The 22,244-nt window shown below is 49.1% G+C and overlaps 1 protein-coding gene across 1 annotated transcript in view; it reads right to left on the bottom strand.

Annotated features, from left to right (window-relative positions):
• Positions 1–8,883: 8,883 nt before the first annotated feature.
• The window catches only part of LOC100959779 (transmembrane protein 132D), a gene marked incomplete at its 5' end in the record, with an annotated part of 45,346 nt that continues 31,985 nt past the window's right edge, over positions 8,884–22,244 (bottom strand). The window contains 5 exons of the mRNA XM_012809020.2: positions 8,884–10,324; positions 14,085–14,276; positions 16,489–16,762; positions 19,330–19,584; positions 21,608–21,620. Of these exons, the coding sequence (XP_012664474.2) occupies positions 9,158–10,324; positions 14,085–14,276; positions 16,489–16,762; positions 19,330–19,584; positions 21,608–21,620 (1,901 nt within the window). The remainder of the gene's footprint in view (positions 10,325–14,084; positions 14,277–16,488; positions 16,763–19,329; positions 19,585–21,607; positions 21,621–22,244) is intronic.

The following is a 22,244-nucleotide window of genomic DNA, read 5'->3' on the forward strand; positions in this document are numbered from 1 at the left end:
GGTTTTCTTGTTCTCACAGCTCTTCCCAGGGGCACACTGGTAAGAGTCTACTATTTGGTGAAGGTCCGTGGCTACCCCGAGCTGGCTCCTCTTGCTATCTCAGCAGGGCATCCTTCTCTTCCAGTGCACAGAAGCTCACTTCCTCTGGCAAAGGCCTGGCACAGACAGGCAGAGGGCATGGACATGAAATGTGGGGACATTCAGATGAGAAAAGAATATATCTTAAACTGCGGAAGAAACCACAACCAACCCATAGGAGGTGGGGTCTACAGAGGTCCTTTCGGGCAGAGCTGCCTTTACACTGTGAGCAACAGGGGGCCGTGCACACCATTCTCCTTTGCACAGTCTTTGCAAGGGGTGCCCGGGTGACAGTCTCTTCATACTACAGGCTCGGGAGTGTGAAGTGACTTGTGTTAGTTTCCCAGCTCTATTACAGCATCAGATCTCAGCATTGCAAAATACTTCAAAAACTAACAGGGAGCATGGGTGACTTCTGGCAGCCTCAGATTTTCTCTGAGCAGTCGAGGCCACACTGAGGTTTGAGCCTGGAAAGCTGGCCACAGCCTCCACTCTCAGAGGAGAGGGTGTTGGCCTGGAGGGCAGGCCTGCTGTTGCCTGAATTTGAGCTGCCCATCATGTCCAAGGAAGCTGGGGCAGGTGCAGACAGTACATTCAAGAAGAGCCTGCTTCTTCACAGCTCTATCAGCTCTTCCCGAGCTGACATGTATGCTCTGATGGGCAGGCAGGGAGATGGGCCATCAGGTCAGCTGGGACCACCAGCCAGCACAGAGGCCCAGGCTCCCTGCAGCCAGAGCAAAGCAGACAGTGGACAGACTAATGAGCTCACCAGATGCCAGAAAGGCCCCCGCGGTTTTCCTCCAGTAGGTAATAAAAAGTCACAATTAGGCCTCAAGAGACCTCTTCATTCTCAAGAAGTGGAGTTTGTTTTGCTCCCTCCAGCCAAGCCTATATTGGCACCCAGGTCACGAGGAAGTAACATGGTCTGGCATCAATCCGCCCCACCCTCCCAACCAACTTTGCGCTTCCACACAAAGATCTACCCTTTGGGATCCAGCCACCCCCAAACCGGGCAGTGGTTAATAACCAACTATCATTTTAATCATGTTATGCTTGGAGCTGCTGTGGTAATAAGTGACCCAGTACTCCAGTGGCGTGACAGAGCAAAGGACTGTCTCTTGTCAAGCAGAGTCCAGTGAGAGCGGAGTGTTCTTCAGGGCCACGGCAGTCCTGATGGTGACTTAGGGATCCAGTTCCCTCTGGTGAAGCCACAAGTCACCACGCACACAGAGAACTCACACTGGCTCTCCCCTGCAAGTGACAGCTGTCATTGTCATCACAGTCATTGCACAGCATTAGTTGCATGCCCCCAGCAGAACTGTGAGGCTGCTGGGAAATGCATTGCACCTACTTACTGTCTGTACAACTCCCAGTTTTCAAGTATGGAGGGGGATGTAGAGGAAGGAGAGAGCTCCTTCCTCTCTCCTGGAAATATGGAACGGCCAAGGGGAAAGTCTACCTGTAAGTGCCCTGGAGGGACTGGTAGTGAGGAATATGATGGGCAGAGATCTTCCATAAAGTAAAGTTAATCTGGGAAGGAGGGGATGTTCCATCAGACTGTGCTTCACTCACAGAGGTTTGGACCAGCAAGGCTGTTACAAAATGAGGTGAGACAAGGTTTTACTTCTATATGTTTCTTAAGGGGGGAAATTGCATCCAACTTATTTTTCTTTCCATTGATATGAGCAGAAACAGAGGTAATAAAAACTTGCTTATTGGCCTAGTGAAAGACACTAGTGTCATGTCCATATGGCAGAAACCCAGTTATGTATATTAAATCCCCTGGCAATAGTTCAGTTTCCTGGTTTCCACTAGGTAGTCAGTAGTTTATCAGACTGTGCCTTCATCACTCATGCTCTCAAATATCTCTCATCTCAAATATCTCTCATCACTCAAATATCCATCCATCAACCACTCACTCATTTACCATCTATCTACCATCCATTCATCTACCCATCGACTACTCACCTACTCACTCACCCTTCCAACCATTCAGCCAACCACCCATCCATCCTCCCCCCACCCACTCATCCACCCATCCATCCACCCACCCACCTACCCAATCACCCATCTCTCCATCCACCTGTATATCCATTCATCCACCCACCCATTCACCCATCCATCTATGCATTCATCCATCCAACCACCCACCCACCCAACCAACCATCTACATATCTATCCATCCACCTGTCTATCCATTCATCCACCTACCCATCTACCCATCCATCTATCCATTCATTCATCCATCCACCCACCCTGCCACCCATTCATTCACCCATCTATCAACCCACCCATCCACCTTCCAAACATCCATCTCTCAACCGGCTGCTCAAATATCCAACCATTCATCCAAAAAGAAATCTTTGTTGATTGCTGACTCCCGGTAAGCATTACTAGTAGGTATGTCACAGGAGACAGAGTGGACTATATCCTAACTCTCCTGGAACTTGCATTCTACTAGGGATGACACACAGCAAACAAGGAAGCAAGCACTTAGAAAAGACAATCCACAGTGCTTCAAGCGTTGTGAAGAACATGAGATGAGATGAGGGAGGCAGGAATATCTGAAGTAGGGAGGGTAAAGGCTGCTCTGAGGCAGTCTCCTAGCAAGATGAAGAGGGGTCAGGTCTGTGAAAATCTGCAAGAAGAGAGTTCCAGAAAGAAAAAGCAACAAGGGCAAGGCCACATGTCATGGCCTGGAGATGCAAGTGAACTTGTTTTGCCAGAGGAATATAAAGAAGGAATCCAGTGGGCTTGGAGCTTGGTGAGTGAGTGGGCAGGTAATGGGGTGGGTGGGTAACAGGTGGCCCTACACCACACAGGATTTTTGGGTCACAGCACAGGACCCAGATTTTATTCTAGGAATTATGGGCATCTATTGGAGGGTTTCAGCCAAAAGTGATATGATTTAAATCATATTTTCATTTGTGTTTTTTAATTTAATTTTATTTTTTGAGATCGGTCTCACTCTATTACCCTTACCCAAGCTGAACTGCAGTGGTGTGATCGAAGTTCATTGTAACCTCAAACTCCTGTAGTCCTCTCAAGGAACTACAGGTATGCTACCACATCCTGCTGATTTTTAGTTTTTCTGAAGAGACAGAGTCTTGCTGTGTTGCCCAGGCTGGTCTTGAACTGCTGGTCTCAAGTGATACCCCCTCCCTGCACCTAGCCTCCCAAAGTGCTGGGATTACAGGCGTGAGTCATGATACTTGGCAATAAATCATGCTTTTAAAAGGTCACCCTGTTAATTTTCATTTAGAAAGCATTGACTGCCTACTTAGGAGATTCACCTAAGAGCCTTGAAATGCTCTGGATTCGGGGAACAGGAATAGCAGAGAAGCTTTCAAAGTTATAAAACAATCATGGTTGTAGTACTTTGAGTCCATTAGCGTAATTGGTGGGTCAGGCTTGATTTAATATCAGGAAGAACAGCTGTGAGAAATTCAAGCAAGGTCCAGCTGTTCAAGAAAGAGCAGCCACATGGAAATTGTGCTGGTCCCAAGGGGCTCACTCATGGGCCCCCAGCCTGAGAGAAGAGCATTTCAATGGTGGAACCTCATGAATTATTTGTGAAGGGGGCTTGTTCCCACTCTTCAGTATGGCCTACAATTTGCTGGGGTCCTTTATATGTGGCTCCAGAGTCTTTCTGAATGTCTAGAAGCCTAGAAAGCAAAGCTCATGGGAATGAAACTTGAGAGCAGAATCCAGAAAGAGGCAATGCATGAGGGTAGTGGGACTGATCGTTTTGCTCTATGGGCAACTGCTTCCTCAGTCCATGTCAATAAGTTTTCGATCTTGCCTTGGGAATCTGACCCTTCCCTGCTCTGAGTCCCTGTGATATGGTTTAGTTTTCAGGGTGGGGAGAGGCACCTGTGACTAAGGCCTGGACCATTGCGCCGGGGAGTGATCTGAATTATGTTCAGCAGCAACCACTGCAGGCTAACAGGAGGCAAAGGACAAATCTGGAGCATCCAGAGGCCACCCTGGAGAGTGGTTCTGCCTGAGAAGGGAGCCACGCCAGCTTCCACAGAGCAAGATGTGGAGAGAAGAGACAGGAAGACAAAGGGAGCCTGGGGCCCGCCATCCTGGGGGTCAGGCACGCGCACCTCCGGCTGCTCACTCCTAGGAAGGAACACATTTTGTCCCTCACTCCTCCTATATTTTTCTCCATAAGCTCACTTGATTTCTTTTTAATCACTTGCAAGGAAAAAGATTCTCTCTGAAGCAAAGAGAAAGACATAATGTTTTCCATCCCAAGGAAATGGAGTATATAGAAATGCATCTATATCTCTATGGAGTATATAGATGCATCCTCCAAGAAGGTATGGTAAGTCCCTGTTCCTCAGTACTTAGGTCGTGACCTTAGTTGGAAATGGGCTCTTTGCAGATGTAACCAAGGTAAAGATGAGCTCATACTGGATTAGGATATATTCAAAATCCAGAGACTGGTGTCGTTGTGAGAAGAAGGGAAATGTTGAAATGCCGACATGGCGGGAGAAGGCCAAGCAATGGCAGAGGCAGAGATTAGAGTGATGTGTCTACAAGCCAAGGTGTAATAACCAAGCCCCAGCCCTTGACCCCCTCCCTAAGACCAGTGGGGAACAAGCCCCCTACCCTGGAAAAAGAAACCTCTCCTAAGCCTTTTAGTCCTGCCCTCTCAAAGGAAGAGAAACAGCCTGAAACTAAGGAATTATGCAGAGAGGGGTTGAGGAAGGGAGGGGTTGATTCCAAGTAAAGCCCCGGGTGAAGAGGTCCCAAGTCGTTCTCAGAAATTTACCCAACACTTATTTTGTACCCCTAAACTATGAACTAATGTACCCTAAGTAAACGTACTTCCACCCTGAATTGTGTAACCCCCTATGACATACCCCATCTTATGATCATGAAGTAATGTACTTGTGACATATCTTGTGATGTATGAATCAATATGTACCCCTACCCTGAGACCCCGTTCTAACTGCTATGATTGGCTTCTGTATTGCGCTAGCTGGCTAGTCACCATGACTATGCAGAATAATGGTATAAAAGGCTTCTACCTCGCTATTCGAGGCTTCTTGTTGGCCCACCACAAGAGCCCCCTGTAGGTGCACCTGTAGGTGTATCAAACTATCAATAAATTTCTATTATTAATTATACCTGAAGTGGGGTCCATCCTTCTCTCACATCTACTGTCCCATTTCAAAGGGACTCCAGGGTTCTGCCTGGAGCCACTAGAAGCTGGTAGAGGCCTGGGACAGGGTCTCCCTCACAGCTTCAGCAAGAACCAAACCAGCCTACATCTTGATCTTGGGTTTCTGGCTTCTAAACAATAAATGTCTGTTATTCATGCTGCTCAGTTTGTGCTACTTTGTTACAGCAAAGTGTCCGTGGCCAGAGTCCAGGAAGGACTGACACAGTGCAGGGAAGTGGGTGTTCTAAACTGGCTTCCCATCAGCACTGGGGACTGGACTTCCTCCACAGGCTGGGAAGCTTGGTGCCCCTGGGGGCCTCTCTGCTGGCTTAAAGGAGCAAACAGGCCAGGGATGAGAGACACTTAGCAGCATCACTTCATTTATTCACACAGAAAAAGACATCCTGTGGAAATTTCAGTTAAGACTTCGTTGCCATTGCTTTCTGGAGTTCTGGGCACACGGATTCACATTCCATTTTGCCTTATAATGACAAAGTTGTGTTCTTTAGACAATGACACTCTATATTTCCCTGGGGACACATAGAGACATTCTTCTCTTTCATAAATCAATATGGTCTTCCCTAACTGTCTTGAAAACACGTAGTTCCTCCGTCTATATTTGTTTCCCCCATTTTGGGGTACAGGCATAACTCAGGAGAAATATTTGTCTATTCCAAGAGGAGTGATGACATGGATAATAAATAAAATCAATGCCCTGAGTCAAGGAGAGACCAGGGGGTAGAGGGAGACTCTCACTCTTAACTTTACCCAACCAGGGCTAAGAAGGATTGGAAGTCCCTTCTCACCGAGTGTCTGAATTATCAAATGACAGTAGAAATCCAGAATTTTTAGGTGAAATCTTCTAAGTCAGCGGTTCTCAACCTTCCTAATGCTGCGGTCCTTTAATATAGTTCCTGTGGGTCATGACCGCTGTTCTAAGTGTTAAATGTTGGCTTAATTGATTCTCTATTCTGTAACCTGTTTTGTTGTCATTTGTAAAACCTATGACTACACAAAAATTACTTTGTTGCCCCCCCCCCCAGACAGCTGTCAGTGAGGTTTTCCAGTGCGAATGTGTGTGTGTCCCCTAATTTATTTTTTTTTTTAGAGACAGAGTCTCACTTTGTTGCCCTCGGTAGAGTGCCATGGTGTCACAGCTCACAGCAAACTCTAACTCTTGGGCTTAGGCAATTCTCTTGCCTCAGCCTCCTGAGTAGCTGGGAATACAGGTGCCCACCACAACGCCTGGATATTTTTATGTTGCAGTGTGGTTGGGGCTGGGTTCAAACCCTCCATCCTTGGTATATGGGGCCGGCACCCTACTCACTGAGCCACAGGCGCTGCCCTGTATTGTCTAATCTTGACGGCTCTATCTCCACAGCTGACAGCCATCTCTGGCCTATTAAGTACTGGCTGGATAAATGAATGATCCAATACTGACTATTCTGTGCATGAGTGCAAGGATCTCACGTACATTCCCTTTACATGCAATTCTGTTGGGACTGTACTTGATTAAGGAACTTAAAGACTGAACTTTTCTAACCCAGACCAGAGCTATTGTGCGTATGTGTGTTTGAGGCCCCAGGAAAGAGCACAGCATTTTCCTTGGTGCAGCCCAAAGAGAGGAGGGAATAAACGTTTGCCTGCCACAGCTCCCACTTACCACCATCAGTCAGCAGGCTTTTAGGAGAGAATTGCATGTGTGATTTATTTGCAAATCCGTTCAGGTCCTGAAGGAGAGACACTTAGTACACAATGCACTTTGTCATCATGTGTCAACATCTCCTCACTGCAGAGAGCAGGGATACCGATGTGAGGGTGTAATTGGTTTGTGTAAGGGTCCTTAAATCTGCATTTCATTTAGCAAAAACCATAGTGCCAGGAGAGCAATTTGCAATCGATGGCAGCCCCTTGGAGGGGGTCAATGTGTAGAAAGACAAAGGACAAACAGGGAGCCGCTGAATGCAAACTTTATATTTACAGCCAGTGAGTTTATAAATATATATTACATTCTTACAATCTACAGTACATTCTACGCGTGGACAGATTTGGGAGAAGACAGCGGCCGTGGTTTAAACGAAACACCACAAGGGCGAGAATGCAAAGAAATATGGAGAGCTGCTGAAAGGAAAGAATTATCATCAAAAGGAGGTGACAGTTTAATAACCCAAGCAAACAAGGTAAGTAAACTTGGGGACAGGAGCAGCGATGGTGCTGGCTGCAGGAATCCCAGTCTCAGAGCAAACTGATAGCACCACAGCTGGAGGAGAGAGTGCCAAGGTTGAGAGGGTGAACCAGTGGAATTTGCACACACACATTAGCTGGGGAGAATTCAATTATGGGGGGGAGAGAGAGAGGAAGGAGAAGGGGTGGAGACACAAACACATACAGAGAGGAAGCCGAGAGATAAATCCAGAGAGACAGAGATACACCGAGAAAGAGAAATTGGAAAAGAGAAATCTGAAGAGGAGAAAGAGGAGGGAGGAAGAAGGGAGAGAGACTGACTCAGGTGCATGGCCTCTTCTGGCCTGTCCCCTGCACCGTCTCTCTCAAATCCTATCTGGTCGGCAATTATCCCACCCTCTTCCCTGCCTTGGAGTAAGCATGAGCTGGAACTCCCCCCCACCCCCAAGGGATTTGGGAGATATTCAGAGTCATTTCAATTTTAAGCAATGCTACCCCTTTCCGGGCTGGCTCACACGGCCTGCACGTCCCCCACCTGCACCAGAGCCTCATGTCCTCCCGGCCTCCAAGGCGAAGAAGCCTCCATACTTGTGTGGGGGTCAGACTTTTTGCTGGATTGACCCCCCTGCTCACCCTGCACCCTCCACACAGACACCCAGACATCTCAACAACCTCAAGGGTAAATTCCTGGACTGGAAACCCACCATGGATGGTGACAGATGCATCAGGAAACAGCCCTCTTGTCTGTGTAGACAGGTGAGGGCTCGTACCCCACCCAGTGCTGAGTTCCCTGTGAATACGGCCTACCCCTAAAGGCCAGCCTCTTCAAAGATGGACTGAGTGGACACAATGCACAGGGAAGGGAAAGGCCTCAGGAAATTGGAAATTGACCCCCCTCACCCGCCCTTACCTGCAAATGACCAACAGCATTTTGGAAGGTGGCAATATAGCAGAGGAATTTAAATTTAAACAGGGAGAACTTGCTAAAAAGAGCCTGGTTGAAATTCTATGCCCAGTATCCTTAGTTTACAAATAAAGAAATGCTCTGAACTGCTCATAAGATTCACATGTGTGTGTTTGCTCTTGGTGTGTAGTTACAAAGTATTTCACACTTGTCCCCTATCAGTCCTCACCAGCAACTGCCTTGGTCTGTCAAGGGCCTGGTCCGGCTCTGCCCCAGGGACTGAGAGACACTAGCTCACAGTCATGCCTCCTGGAGCAGACTGGGACCAGGCTGCCTGTGACCACGCTCACAGCGAGATCTGCCACTGCGCTTCACATGACATGCTTCCTCCCACTCATCCACGCATGCCCAACCTGAGTTGCGCTTTTCTTCTGTCATTTGCAATATTGAATCTTGGAGTCATGTGGAATTTATAACGTCCAGATTGCTTTGATTCACAAGAGAAAGAAAGAGAGAGGCGGCTCTTTCCTGGAAGCTCTCAGAAGTTCAGTGATTCAGAACTCATTTTTGTTCCAAGTTTTAAAAATCTTCCCATGAGTGATAAACCTCTTAACTTTAGACAAGACATCGTACGCTGGAATGTGTGCACCGATGCTGACTCGGGGCCTCCCGCGCTGGGCTGGGGTTGTTTTCCGAGACTCTCTGGACAGCGTCACCCTTCTCTTGTCCTGTCATTTCATTTCTGTCCCGGGTGCACCGCTGCTACACATCCTGGAATTAAAGGCTGAAAGGTGAGTGAGAACAAATGTGTGTGCGGCTTACACATTTTCGTGTAACCTCTCTATGTAGTTGTGTAGCTCTTTGCATTCCCCAGGGTCCAGATCCTGGCAGACCCACTTAATGTCATCCTCACTGCTCAGCCCCAGGGAGTCCCTGGTGGGGCCCGGGTCATCCGAGGGGATGGTGGTGAAGGTGGTGAACTTCACTCTTTTCCTTTTTGAGGTAGGGGATGTTGGGGGCTCACTTTTCTGATCTTTCCCGTCCAGGATTGTGGATCCTAAGGGTTTAAACAGCTGCCCATTGAGGCTTTTTTGGGAGTTTGTGCTGAGGAGGTATTTACTCTCCTCGAAGTCCATGCCCCTGTCAATGGCAGTGATTTGCTCCTCTTGGGAGGATGCGAAGTTAATGTGGTTCTCCAGCAGTTCTGTCCGGTTGCTCAACCCAACCCAGTCGTGGGAGTGGCTCATACCTTCTTGTTCTTCAAAGGGAACCTGTTTGTGCCTGTACTTTAAAGCAAAGGTCACGCAGTTTATTAAGAAGACCAGAATGGCCAGGCAGAAGACACCCAACAAAGCATACATCCCAATTTCTAAGTCACTCAGCCCCTTGGAGGCCTGCATCAGGTCGTTCTCATCCATCTCCCCGTTGCTTCTGGGCAGGTCCACCTGGGCTGGGAAGCTGGTGAGGTCGAAGGGGATGGTCTGCAGGTGGCTGTCGCCATCGTTCTTCTTCCGCAGGGTGGACCTCTCTGTCACGGTGCCCCGCCCTTCCATGAGTCCCACGGAAGAACTGCTGTAGTACCGGCCCTCTGGGCTCTCCCACTCGTACAGGGTCTTTTTGGGCCTTCTGTCACTGATGTCATTTTCCAGGTGAACACTTGCCCCGGCGTGTCTGCTGTCGCTGGTGTTGGGGCTGGCGTCGTTTTGACCAAATTTTACTTTGATATTTGCTGTCCCGACAGCGAGCACACTCTTGCGCTTGGATTTCTGGCACGATTCGCTGATAACCATTTCGACCTTGACCAGAGCACCGCGTCCTTCCGTTTCAGCGGCAATTATAGGCCACTTGAACTTGGGGTCCTGGTGGATGGAGACCACCTTCTCATCCAAGGATGTGGCCATCAGAGAGAAGTCTTTCCCGTCGTAAATATCCAGGGGCGTGACAGAGCCATCACTGAACTGGACCCAGCAACTGATGGCCGCTTCCTGCTGAGAAGAATAAGTTAATTAGAATGTGCCCGAGTGCTCACCCAGCACCGCCGCTTAGTACAATGGACACACTGTGGCAGAAACGTTACTACAAGAACAAAGAAAAATCTTCCAAATGGTGTAGGGGTATGGGGTGGGAGGCACCGAGGGTATAAAAGAGAATGAAGTCTTAGAAAGATGTAGAAAGCAGGCTACAGCAACAGCAAACAGGGTAAGATTTGCTTCTTATATAAAAAAAAAAATCTGGAGGTGTTTAATGAAAACTGTGACCCTCAGGCTGTCCTACATCTACTTCTGCCCCATAATAAATTACATGTCGAAGGGGATTACCAGCTAGAGGGATCATTTACAAGTGTTACACATGTACATGAAAAATGTTTATTACATGATTTTTAAGTTTGCTTTCATCCTGAGTCTCCACTTTCTACCCACAACACAGATTAAAGACCTTCATCTAAGGCTACGTTAACCGGTTTGATGAGAGTATTTCAAAATGTATATGAAAACACCACACTGTACCCCATGATTACATTAATGCACACAGCTATGATTTAATAAAAAAAAATCTTTAAAAAAAAAAAAAGACCTTCATCTAGACAAGGGATTAGGTGGCCCTGCTGTGTCTGGGACTATAGGAATGGGTTTGCACCAGCCTCTAGATATACTCTTGGCTTGGAGGTGAGAGGTCGGACCAAGGATTGAGGGGGGAAGAGGCACCCTGTCTAGAGAGTCTGTCTCACTCTCCACCTCCACCCTCCTCCCAACTGGCTGGAGGAAACTGGGTGTCAAGGCCAAGGGGCGCTCACATCTCCATCCCTTGCCTTTTCGAATTTGGTGATTTAGATCAACTTCCTCTGAGAACAGTCTGGCCAGGCAGATCATTGGAGATAGCGTCCAACTTCAGGCAAGGTTTTAGTGTTAATAAAGGTGCCATTTCACTCAACAGTGAACTGTCAGGTGCATCGCTTCCCCTCTGCCCCCACCTTCCCCTCTTCTGGAGAACCTGCTCCACCCTAAGCTCAGAATGATGACCAGCTCTTAGAGGCATGTGACCCTGCCTGCCTGGATGCAGCTCGTGGGGATGAGGCAGGCAGATGCTGTTAGAGCCATCTCTCTTAGGAACACCGAGCTGGCCGGCATCTCTGTCTTTCTCTCTTATTTGAAACAAGAAAAGCAGGACTAAAGAGACAGGGGAAGATGAGTAGTGGGAGCTCATATAAAATTGGAGAAGGAAGCCCCCCTTTGGGGCGACCACTACAGATCATGTATCGACACAGCATTTATCTGTAGAAAGAAAATAACGAATTAGACCAAAATAAAGACACAGCAGAGTGAGACAGTGGATGTGACAGAGACTGTTGACCTTCCATTTCCTCCAAGGTCATACATCAGAGTCTATGAGATTCTCCTAATCCTCCCAACATATCCTGTTATTTATGCTTGCCCCAGTGGGTTTCTCTTTCATGCAACCCCTCGGCCTCCGACCATGACAGAAGTCAATTTTACACGGCTGTAGTTTAGTCTTTGGAAGTAAGAAGAAAGGCTCCTCAAATGTGGCTGGTGACCTCTGCTCCTTCCCTTGGCTTAGCCAACAAGTACTTATTTTGTTAGCTGTTGGTATGGACTAGTTGCTAAGTAGAAAACCTCCCAAGACACAGTGCAAAAGTTATTGGACATGACACTGCTTTGCCCAGGTCCTTTCAGTCTGCTGTGAAATCTGAACAGAAAATTCAAGTGCACAATGGGTTTCTTGAAACCACCGTTGTCAGAGCCAAGTTGTGCAGAGGCGGTAAGGGCCCCGCAAACTCACTGTGGAGCAGATCTCAGGGTCCTGCGTTTCACTTGCATGTTAGAAATAGGGGAGCTCCTTGGGCTGCTTCCAGCTGCATCCCATCCTTCTGTAACTCCTAGCTGCCTGCCACCTGATCTTATCATCCCATGAAGACAGAAAGAGGCCTCGGGTTACTTTTCTTTTGCTATCTGTAACTTGCATCTTGGCTGACACCCTTTCTTGAGAAAAAGGAGGTTAGCTTTGGCCGAGAATTCCTATCTGTTACTGAGATCACTCACTTTCAAGTATTTTTTAATTCCAAATCCTGCGCACAAAGACCAGAATGGAAGGGCTGTGAGATCAGCTAATGCCCAGCAGGCGGAGGGCACATGAGGCGGCTCTCTGTGCTCTGGGGCAAGCCTGCTTTAGTGCTTCTTCCACTCTGAACACGGTCTGGGCCTCAGCATCAGAGAAGGGCTTCTGACTGATGGAGAGAGCTGCGGGAACAAGCTCCTGTATGGGGCAGGGGCTTCCCCATTCCTGTTTGAGGATGACCCCTTTTCACAGGGTGCAACGAAGACAAATGGCTGGGTCTACTGTCTTCTGTCGCTAAGGTCCACCCTAAACTCTGTGTTCCTGCTAAGAGATAACGAGGTGAATATCCCCTAGTGGGCCCATGTTTTTGGAAATGATTGTATCAGCACATGAATTCGCACACCACACACAGACACACAGTAGACATACAGGCACGTGAGCAATGCAAACTCACACAACATACAGCACAGTACATAATACTCACATGCACACACAGGCACATGTACACACAAACACAACACACACAACCTAAGACATAATACACACACAGACACACAGGCACATGTACGCACAAACACAACACACACAACCTAATACATAATACACACACAGACACACAGGCACACGTACACACAAACACAACACACACAACCTAATACATAACACACACAGATACACAGGCACATGTACACACAAACACCAAAAAAACATCACCTAATACATAATACACACAGGACACACACAGACACACACGCACACACAGGTGCATGTACACACAAACACAACACATACAACCTAATACATAATACACACACAGACACATGCACACACACACACACACAGGCACATATATACACAAACACAACCTAATACATAATACACACACAGGACACACACAGACACACCTGCACACACAGGCACATGTACACACAAACACAACATATACAACCTAATACATAATACACACAGGACACACACCCAGACACATGTACAACACACATACAGGTCCAACACACACATGCACATATACACACATACAGACACACACAATGCCCACATGCATACACACATGTTGAACACTATTAGTACGCACTGGTTTCAAATAACATAACATAAAACATAACATGACATAAAAATAAAGTCATGACTGGCTCTCTATTTCTGCCTAGGTGACATAATCACTGGTATGGGGTTAATCCCCTGTAACCTCTTTTCAGTGCACAGACTGTCCCCGAGCTCCTGCAGGGACCCTGCAGCAGAAGGTGGCATGTCCTCTGAGCCTGTCCCCGGCCTCCTACCACCTCCCACTGCTGGGGGGATGGAGGGTGGACCTGTACCTGCTTTACTGTGAAGGGGAAGGTGGGGGGTAGGAGCCTTTCCCCTGGGGCTTCTGTCCTGTGGAACTTCTAACTTTTTAATTGTTGCAACCTCTGTTTATGTGTTTATCTTGTGCATCTTTGCTTGAAGGAGCTAGGAACCATGAGGCAGAGGTCATCACAGGTGTCCTTTGCAGGTTGAGAAACACCTGACAGGTGATCTCACTCTTTTATAAGACGCACCTGATATGAGACCCACCCAGTGTGTGTGACCCACCTGATGTGTGTGACCTCCATGGTGGGAGACCCACCGGGCGTGACCCCCCAGAGGGCCAAGCAGGCCCTACCCCCATACCTGTTTGGGCTTCTGCAGAAGTTCCTGAGCCACTGCAGTGGCAAAGATGGCTCTGTTGCTCCCTGGGCTGAGCTGCAAGGAGAGTGACAGTCCTGTCACCAGCTGGACGCCAAGGTCCGTGATGGTCACCTTCTCGTCCAGCACAGTAATAGTCTTTTCAGCCAAGATGGCATCCGACAGAGGAGACAGGATCTGGAGGGCAGAACCGACATAACAGGGGAAGGCACTTCCTCCTACAGCACCGGGATGCCTGAGGCCGTGGGGACATGGGCTGACAAATGAGCCAGACTGAGTGAGAACAGGCCTTTCCTACAGATGCTTCCTTCTAAAACATACATCGTGCTGAGAAAATGTAATGTGCTTGTTACCTACCAGCAAGCAGGTGCTGAGGGAGGGCCAGGTGGGCTCGGCCTTCTCTGTAGCCCCAAATAAACTCCATTTCCCAGCATGCACCACCCCCTCCCTGCAGGAGGAACCCGCATTCTCATCTGAGGGCTAACTTGACAACTCTGCAGCACAGAGCTCCCTGCCGTTCCTTAATGTGTGTTTTGCTTAAAATTATTTATTCTGCAGAAACGACATTTTAAACATCTTCATATCGCCAAAGAGTGCTGGGTTTGATATACTAGTTCCATATTTATGCATTTCTACCTCTCACATGAAACCCACGTGCAACCCACTCTACCCAACTGGAAGGTAGAGCTTGTCAGTCCCTGGAGCATCTCAGTCATGCCATGTGTCACCAGGAGCTCGCGCTCTGCACCATGGGAGCAGCTGGGCTGCTTTCTGGGAATCCTTAACCTTCTGGATGAAATGAGCTTCATCCTCCACTCACCTGTTTCCCTGGTCTATTTCTCTCTTCAAGTTTTGGTGATATTTAGGAAGATGTATGTCAAGAGAACCGTTTTCCCAGGGCACCAGGAATCCCAGCCATATATTTCTGTCCAAATACCATCTTCTGTTTCTGGGTCTGATTATTATCACTCAAATGGCAGTGAGCTTGAGAAACCAGTGTCCAGCAGAGAGTGGACACGTGAATTTGTAACTCAGGAGGACACAGTGAGAATAAATAAAAGAATTGAGGCCCACAGGAACGGATGCCCCACCAAGACAATTTTCTTGTTTAAGGTATGTGGGAAGCTGGCCCATTTCGGCCTCCCTAATACCTGATTTCTGGATGCTGTGTCATTTCCTCTTTGCACATAAATTATCACTTTGGGTGAGTGGTTAACACCAGTTTCTCATTTTAGTCTGAATTTCCAGGCATTAGTATGAGTTTAGCCTATGAATTTATTATAGAAATTCAGGTCTTTTTCTTCCCATTTTTGACCAGGGCTGGGTTTGAACCCACCATCTCCAGCATATGGGGCTGGTGCCTTACTCCTTTGAGCCACAGGCACCACCCAGAAATTCACCTATTGTGTAAGCTTCTTCACCTATTGTGTAAGGTGCAAGTGCTTGTGTATGGGGCAGTATGTTTTGTTTGGCATATATAATACTTAAAAATAGAGTTAATGAATATGATTTTACAAAAGCCACAAGATTTAATATAAAAACACAGATTTCCAACTTTTCTGGAAAAGTTGTAACATGTGGACACACTGGGCCTGCATTTCCTTTGGGCAGAATCTGGAAACAAGCAGCAGACTGTCACTTTACTGCAGTCCTCACCACTCCCTATTGTCTTTCTATTACTGTGTGAAATCAGTCATCACTTTCAGCCCACTGATGTTACCTTCTCATCTTCTAGGGATCATTGAAGCTTGTGGCTCCTGGTCTAAAGCCCGATCCTATCTGTTTTCCTCCTTGAATAAAATGATCTTTAAAAAAGGCCAGCCAGTTTCCCAGAATGCATGTTTTAAGTCTATGAGCCAACATAGTCCCAGTCATAAGTACTCCTCGTGCACAGGTGCCTTAGACACCTCCCCAGTTGCCCAGTGAGACGACCTCCTCACCTCGAAACGGGCAGATGTTGAATAGAGTAGAAATAGAGTCCTCCTGCATCCTCAGATGGAAGGCAAATGACCAGCCCCTGCAAGCTTCCCAGAACACCGTGTCATAAGAATGTCTGCTGCACGCTGGCCTCTCCATTCCCTGCTTCCTAGAAGCAAGGCCCGCAAGAGCGATGGAGCCAAAATACTGTTCTTCCCTTGCCACATTTCTGAGATGCTCGGGGTCTCCTGAGGCCTGGGGTTGAGGTGTGGCAGAGGTGCCCACAGCACCCTGAGAGGATGGACGCTCTTAGGCAGCGACACTCAGCAAGGACAAGTGACTCAGCAAGAAAGTGCTGCCAACCACGCCTAAAACTCACCCTAAAGATAACCACTGTTATGCACAGTGACAAGCAGCTGAATTGTCACTGAGCAGAGACAGGGGCCGGCCAGGCCTGGCCAGGACTTCTTACCTGAATGGTGGTCATCCCCAGCTCCTGCCCGATCAGCACCTGTCCTCCCTGCAGCTTGGCAATCCTGGGCTCCTCCACCTGCACGAAGTCGCTGATCAGCTCCGTGATGTCCACTTGCCAGTCTGAGCCCAGCAGGTGGGCCGCGTGGGCCCCCGGGTCAGCTGCCTCTGCCACGAACTGCGTCAGGACCCGCACCATGGCATGCTGGTACTGCAGTGTGCAGCCGCGGCCCCTTCTCTCCTCGTCATCCTCTTCCTCGCTGTCCCCAGCCGGCCTGTGAAGGATGGGTCAGGTAAACAGAAAGGCGCCTGGAGGGCGGCTGTGAGGGGCTGCAGGAGTGAGTGAGCTGCCAGCCCTGCCTTTGAGGAAGTGGCAGCCGACCCTGCAGAGGTGAGGTCCAGACCTCTGGTTGGACATGAATGGATCAGCCAGCATGGATCGGTGTGGCAAGTAGAGCTCATGATGTCCCTAAAGACACCCGCCCCCCTTGGTATTTACTTTGTGAAATGGCCTTCCTTTCAGTGAGGGCCAGACCTAAACACTTTCATCTGATGAAAAAGTTATAGCAAAAGTGATCAGAGGGTCACTTTCATGGTTAGATTTTAAAAGACTCTTTCTTCTGTCTTGTTTGTGTTTTCTGCCCTCAATTCTGCTCACTTGCTCGCTTGATGTAGTGAGCTGTGATGCCAGGAGCTGCCCCCTGGGACGTCTGTGTGGCTAGAATGTGATAGTGACCTCTGGCCAGCAGCCAGTGATGAACTGAGACCCGTCACCACCCCTGTGAGTGACCTGGACTCCTCCCTGTGTGAGTTGGAGATGAGACCCCAGTCACCGACACCTGGTTCACAGGCTGGGAGAGACCCAGGTTAGGGGACCTAACAAAGCTACTTCCTGGGTCACAGAGTGTAAAATGGCACGTTATTCTTTCAAGCTACACTAAGTTTTGGTATAACTTTTAAATCTCCAAGTTTCAGGGTAAGCCACTAAATTATCCAGCAACAGATAACTACTATTATAGAGCTATGGGCAACTAGTATATCCTGGTAAGCCAGCACGCAGAGAAGTGAGTCATGGGCCCACGGTAAGGCAGAAAGGGACGAGAAAGGTGGACAGGTGGTCCCACGGAGGCAGCTGCCAGCTGCTCCCTCTGTCTGATGCCTCATGTGCAGTCAGCCCTCGTCTCACCCTCCTTGGTGTCCGTCAGAACAGCAGTGGCTCTGCTCACCTCTCTTACCCTCTCTGCTGCTGTATCTGACCCAGACAGCTGTGACAGCATCTGAAACGCGACACTGGCAGACTCGGCCAGTTCTTGGTAAATCTTCCCACAGTTCCCTTCCCCGTGGTGTCAATAGTCCTTAATTCAGCCTCTCAGCTCAACACCAGACACCCCCGCAAAAGTCATTTTTAAAGCACTAACTTTTAATGCATATTATGACTAAGGGAAAGAAGCTGATCTCAAACGGCTGCCCACTGTGTGATTTCAGTGCTATCACAATGGAAAAGGAAAACTGTGGAGACGGGAAAAAGATCAGGGGTCGCGGGGGGTCGGGGGAAAAGAGGGACGGACAGGTGGAGCGCAGAGACCTTTTAGGGCGGAGAATCTACTCTGTAGGAGACTGTAATGGTGGACACAGGCCATGAAGTTGCCCAAACACAGAATGTGCAACACCAAGCACGAGCCCTAACATAAAATTGCAGGCTATGGTTGATAACGATGTGTCAGTGCAGCCCCATCAATTGTAACAGGTGGACCCCCTGGTCGGGGGGGAGGGTTGATAATGGGGAAGGCAGATGGTTATATGGGAAATCTCTGTACCTTTCACTCAATTTTGCTGTGAACCTAAGACTGCTGTACAATATAGTGTGCTTAAAAGAAAGAAAAAAAAAGGAAAGGTCATTGCTGAAACCATCTTCCAGCTGTTCACAAGACCTACGTACGGCCTTGGTCCTTGAAGTATCCTCTGTTCAGGGGCTCATAAAGAGTGAGCTTCCAGGGGGCAGGGTATAGATGTTGCCACTCGGGTAAGGGCCAGTCCTCCATCCTGCTGAGCGCACAGGCTGCAGGAACATTGCCTTGTCTACCCATGCGGGTTCTCAGTCTCGGCATCTGCCCATCCCCCGGGCAGGCGTCCTTACACACGGGTTCTTCTGAGAGGACAAGGTCTATGAGCAGAACTCCTGAGCTTCCACAACTCCATGGCGCTGCCCCGATGGTGGATGATGGAGACTCTCAAACCTCTATCAAACTCTATCAGAGCAGCGTATCAAACACGCAGAGGACAAGCTTCAGATCTCCTTACACCAAGGTGGAGAGCTCAGAGGTCAGAGCTCGGGGCAGGCAGTGTGCGTGTACGTCCCTGCAGTGGACATCCATTGTGTGCCCCTTTAGGTTCACAGCAAAAAGGGTCAACTCTCCCTTCTTCTGGAACTGCAACACTGGTGCGGGCAGGGTTAGCCTCTTCCTCTCTCTCCTCTGGCTCCAGGCAGGGTGTGTGGAGGCCAAAGTCCTGTCAGCTGCTCTGTACATTGCTTGGCTGCAGTGGCTAGATATGGGTGGGGCACATGACCCAAGCAAAGTTAAGATGTAACTCCAGGACTTCTGCTGGGACTACTGGGAAGGAAAGTTGCCCAGAAGACAGGACAGACATCTGGAGCCCTAGGAGCAATGTCTGATGGAGGACGACGCAGTGCAGCACATCAGAATGAGAGACAGCAACAGACTCGGTCCTTAAGATACCTGAGAGCCTTAGACCCAATCATGCCTGCAGGTAGCTCCCCTGTGAATTCCCTTCTCAGCCTCAGCACATTCCATGCTGGTTTCTGGTAGAAGGACGCACCTACCTTTTGTTGGAGACAATGGGCACCCTCCAGCCCTTGATCTGATTGAGTTCAGTGTCGGAGACCTCAATCTGCAGTGGGAGCCGGGGCACCCACACCGTCATCTCCAGGGCACTGCTCAGGTGCTGGTAGGTGAAGTTGACCACCACGTTCACCTTGCCTTTCATTTCCTTTCCATTGACAAAGACGTAGTCACATCTGTCAGAAACCTGTGAAGAGGAAGGAGAGACGTGGGGGGCCGGCAGGTGAGACTTTACCCTACTCCATAGCCCACGCAATAGCAGGGGAGGAGGAGAGAGAAGTACAGGGCTGTTTGGGGGTACACGGTTGTGTGGAGGAGTGTAACAGGTGATGCAGCTGTGTCGCTGACAACTTTCCCTGTGTTTTCTGAAGAAGACTGCACTTTGGGGACTGGAGCTGTGTCCCTCAGAATGACCTGGGAGTTATGTACTGACCACCCTGCTTCTCTGCCCAGGACCAACTATTGTAGGGCGCAAGCCCAGTCTTGGTCCCCAGGAGGGAAGACTGTGTCCCCAGAGCTCTGCGTGGGATCCAGTGTGCCTTGCCCCAAGCCACCTTGCTTAGCTTCTCTCCTTTCCCACCCTGTCCTCTTCGCTCCCGTCACAAGAGCCTGAGAGTGTTCTCAGTGAATCCTCTGCAGATGGCTCTCCCTTTCAGGTGGGAGGCACACGCAGCACGGCTCCTTAGAGGGGCTCAGTGGGGTTCACGCAAGTTGCTGACCAGCCCAGTGACACACCTCCTGCTGGCTTTTGCTCTTCCCCACATCCTGCCCTGCTGCTCACTCCCTCCTCCTGCGTCCGGGACCCTCCCCACGTGACCCACCTGCTCTCCTGTCCACATTGCAGCTCTGCTTTCCCAGAACCCCGAACATGTCAGTTCATCCCTGGACAACCACAATACCAGGTATGACTGCTGTTCCCATATCCAGACAAGAAAACCAACAGTAAAGTTGCCTGCGGTCCCCATGGGAATGGCAGAGCCAGGGGTCAGCCCTGGGAGTCTGGCTCCGGAGCCCACAATCTCAGCTGCTGCCCCTGCACAAGACACCTCTTCCCTGCCAACGTTTATGAGAACAGAGGCCAGTGAGAGGATTTTGTGGTCTTGCCTTTGTCCTCCAGCTTTCCAGGGAGGGCCATGAGTCCTTTCATCCTCTACCTAAACAAGAACGGGGGTGAAACTCTGGGAGAATGTGCTAAGCAGAATACGGGTCCCAAAGATATCCACATCCTAATCTCTGGAGCCTGTGCATGTTACCCTGTTTGTCAAAAGGGACTTTGTAGATGTGACTAAATTAAGGGTCTTTTATCTGCCCCGCCTCCCCGCCCCGCTTTGTTGCCAAAATAGTAATCAGCAGATGACTCAGCGTATTCAACCAGATGTGTAGCCTGCTGTGTTGACAAACGCATATAATGTGCAATAATTACCTCACGTCCACTCTCAAGTTAGTGTCCATACCCATCACCTCGAGTAGTTACTTCTGTGTGTGCGTACACTGAGAACATTTAATAGCTACTGTCTTGATACATCTTCAGCATACAATATTATTAAATAGTGTTACCATCTCCATGTTGTCCATTCCATGCCCAGAATCCATTCACCTGCGTAACCAAAACTTTGTAGCCTTTGACCAGCTCCTCTCTGTTCCCCACCCCCAGCCCTGGAAACCACCATTCTGCTCCCTGCTTCTATGACTTTGAGTTTGTACTTCCCACCTACGAGTGAGGTGACGTAGTATCTGTATCGTCCTGGGTCTGGTCTAGTTCACTCAGCACAACGTCTTCCAGGTTCCTCTACGTTGTCACAAATGGCAAATTTTCTTTCTTTGTAAAGGCTGAGTTATTTCTATTTCACATTTTCTTTATCTGTTCATCCACTGATGGACATTAGCTTGCTTCCCTGTCTGGGCTACCATAGAGAATTAAGGATCTTGAGATGGGGGATTGACCTGCATTCTTTGGGTGGTCCCTAAGCGCAATCCACCTGTTCTCACAGTAGGGCGGGAGGGAGAGAGTTGGCTCCAGCAGTAGGAGGCCCCGTGACCATAGAAGCTGGAGGCTTTGCAGATGGAGGAGGGGGCCAAGTTGGCTCCGGAGGCCAGAAAATGCAAGGAAATGGATCCCACCTGGAGCCTGCACGGAGAGCAGCCTTGCCAATGCTTCAATCTCAGCCCAGTGCAACAAATTCCAGACTTTTGAGCTTCAGAAGCAGGGGACAGCAAATGCGTGCTTATTGCCCCATAAAACCACCAGGTTTGTGGTACTTTGCTATTGCAGCTGTAAGAGGGAGAGACGGATGCTCTGTAGGACCTGGAAATGTGCCCTCTTCCCACTGAGGCTTTACTGAGTGAGCTTGGTGGGAGATGGGGATCCCCATTTCCAGAGCCCCTTGTGCCTGTCGGGGTTAGAGCAAACACGTTCCACGCATCACCTCATTCAGTGCTCACAACAGCCCCAGGAGGCAGGTCCTCTTATTATTATCCTCATTTCACAGATGAGAAACTTGAGGCCCAGAGATATTAAATCACTTTTCTCCCCAAACACACAGCTGGAGAGTGGCAGAGAGCAGGTTCAGCCCGAGTGGGCCCCGCTGCGTCTCTGCACGCTGGGCGTCTTTCCTGCCTGAGTGTCTGCCTTGCAGTCTGCCTTGTTAAAGGATGAAAATGCCCCTTTAGCATGGAAAGTGGTGTGAGGAAAAGCAGAGCAGAAATTACTAGGTTGTTCAAGCATCATAAAAAGCATTTCCAGCGAAGGTGCCTTTTATACTCATGTTGAGGCAGCAGATATAGAACGCACAAGGCAGGCTATTGTGCCGGCCTGGTCTCCAGGGGGTGATCGATAACCCTGCAGAGAAATGTGGACCCAGATCCATTTACCAGTTGGAGGTGTTTGGCATCCGCC

The sequence above is a fragment of the Otolemur garnettii genome, unplaced genomic scaffold, assembly GCF_000181295.1.
Source record: "Otolemur garnettii isolate 467f Iridium unplaced genomic scaffold, OtoGar3 scaffold00099, whole genome shotgun sequence".
NCBI classification, from domain to species: domain Eukaryota; kingdom Metazoa; phylum Chordata; class Mammalia; order Primates; family Galagidae; genus Otolemur; species Otolemur garnettii.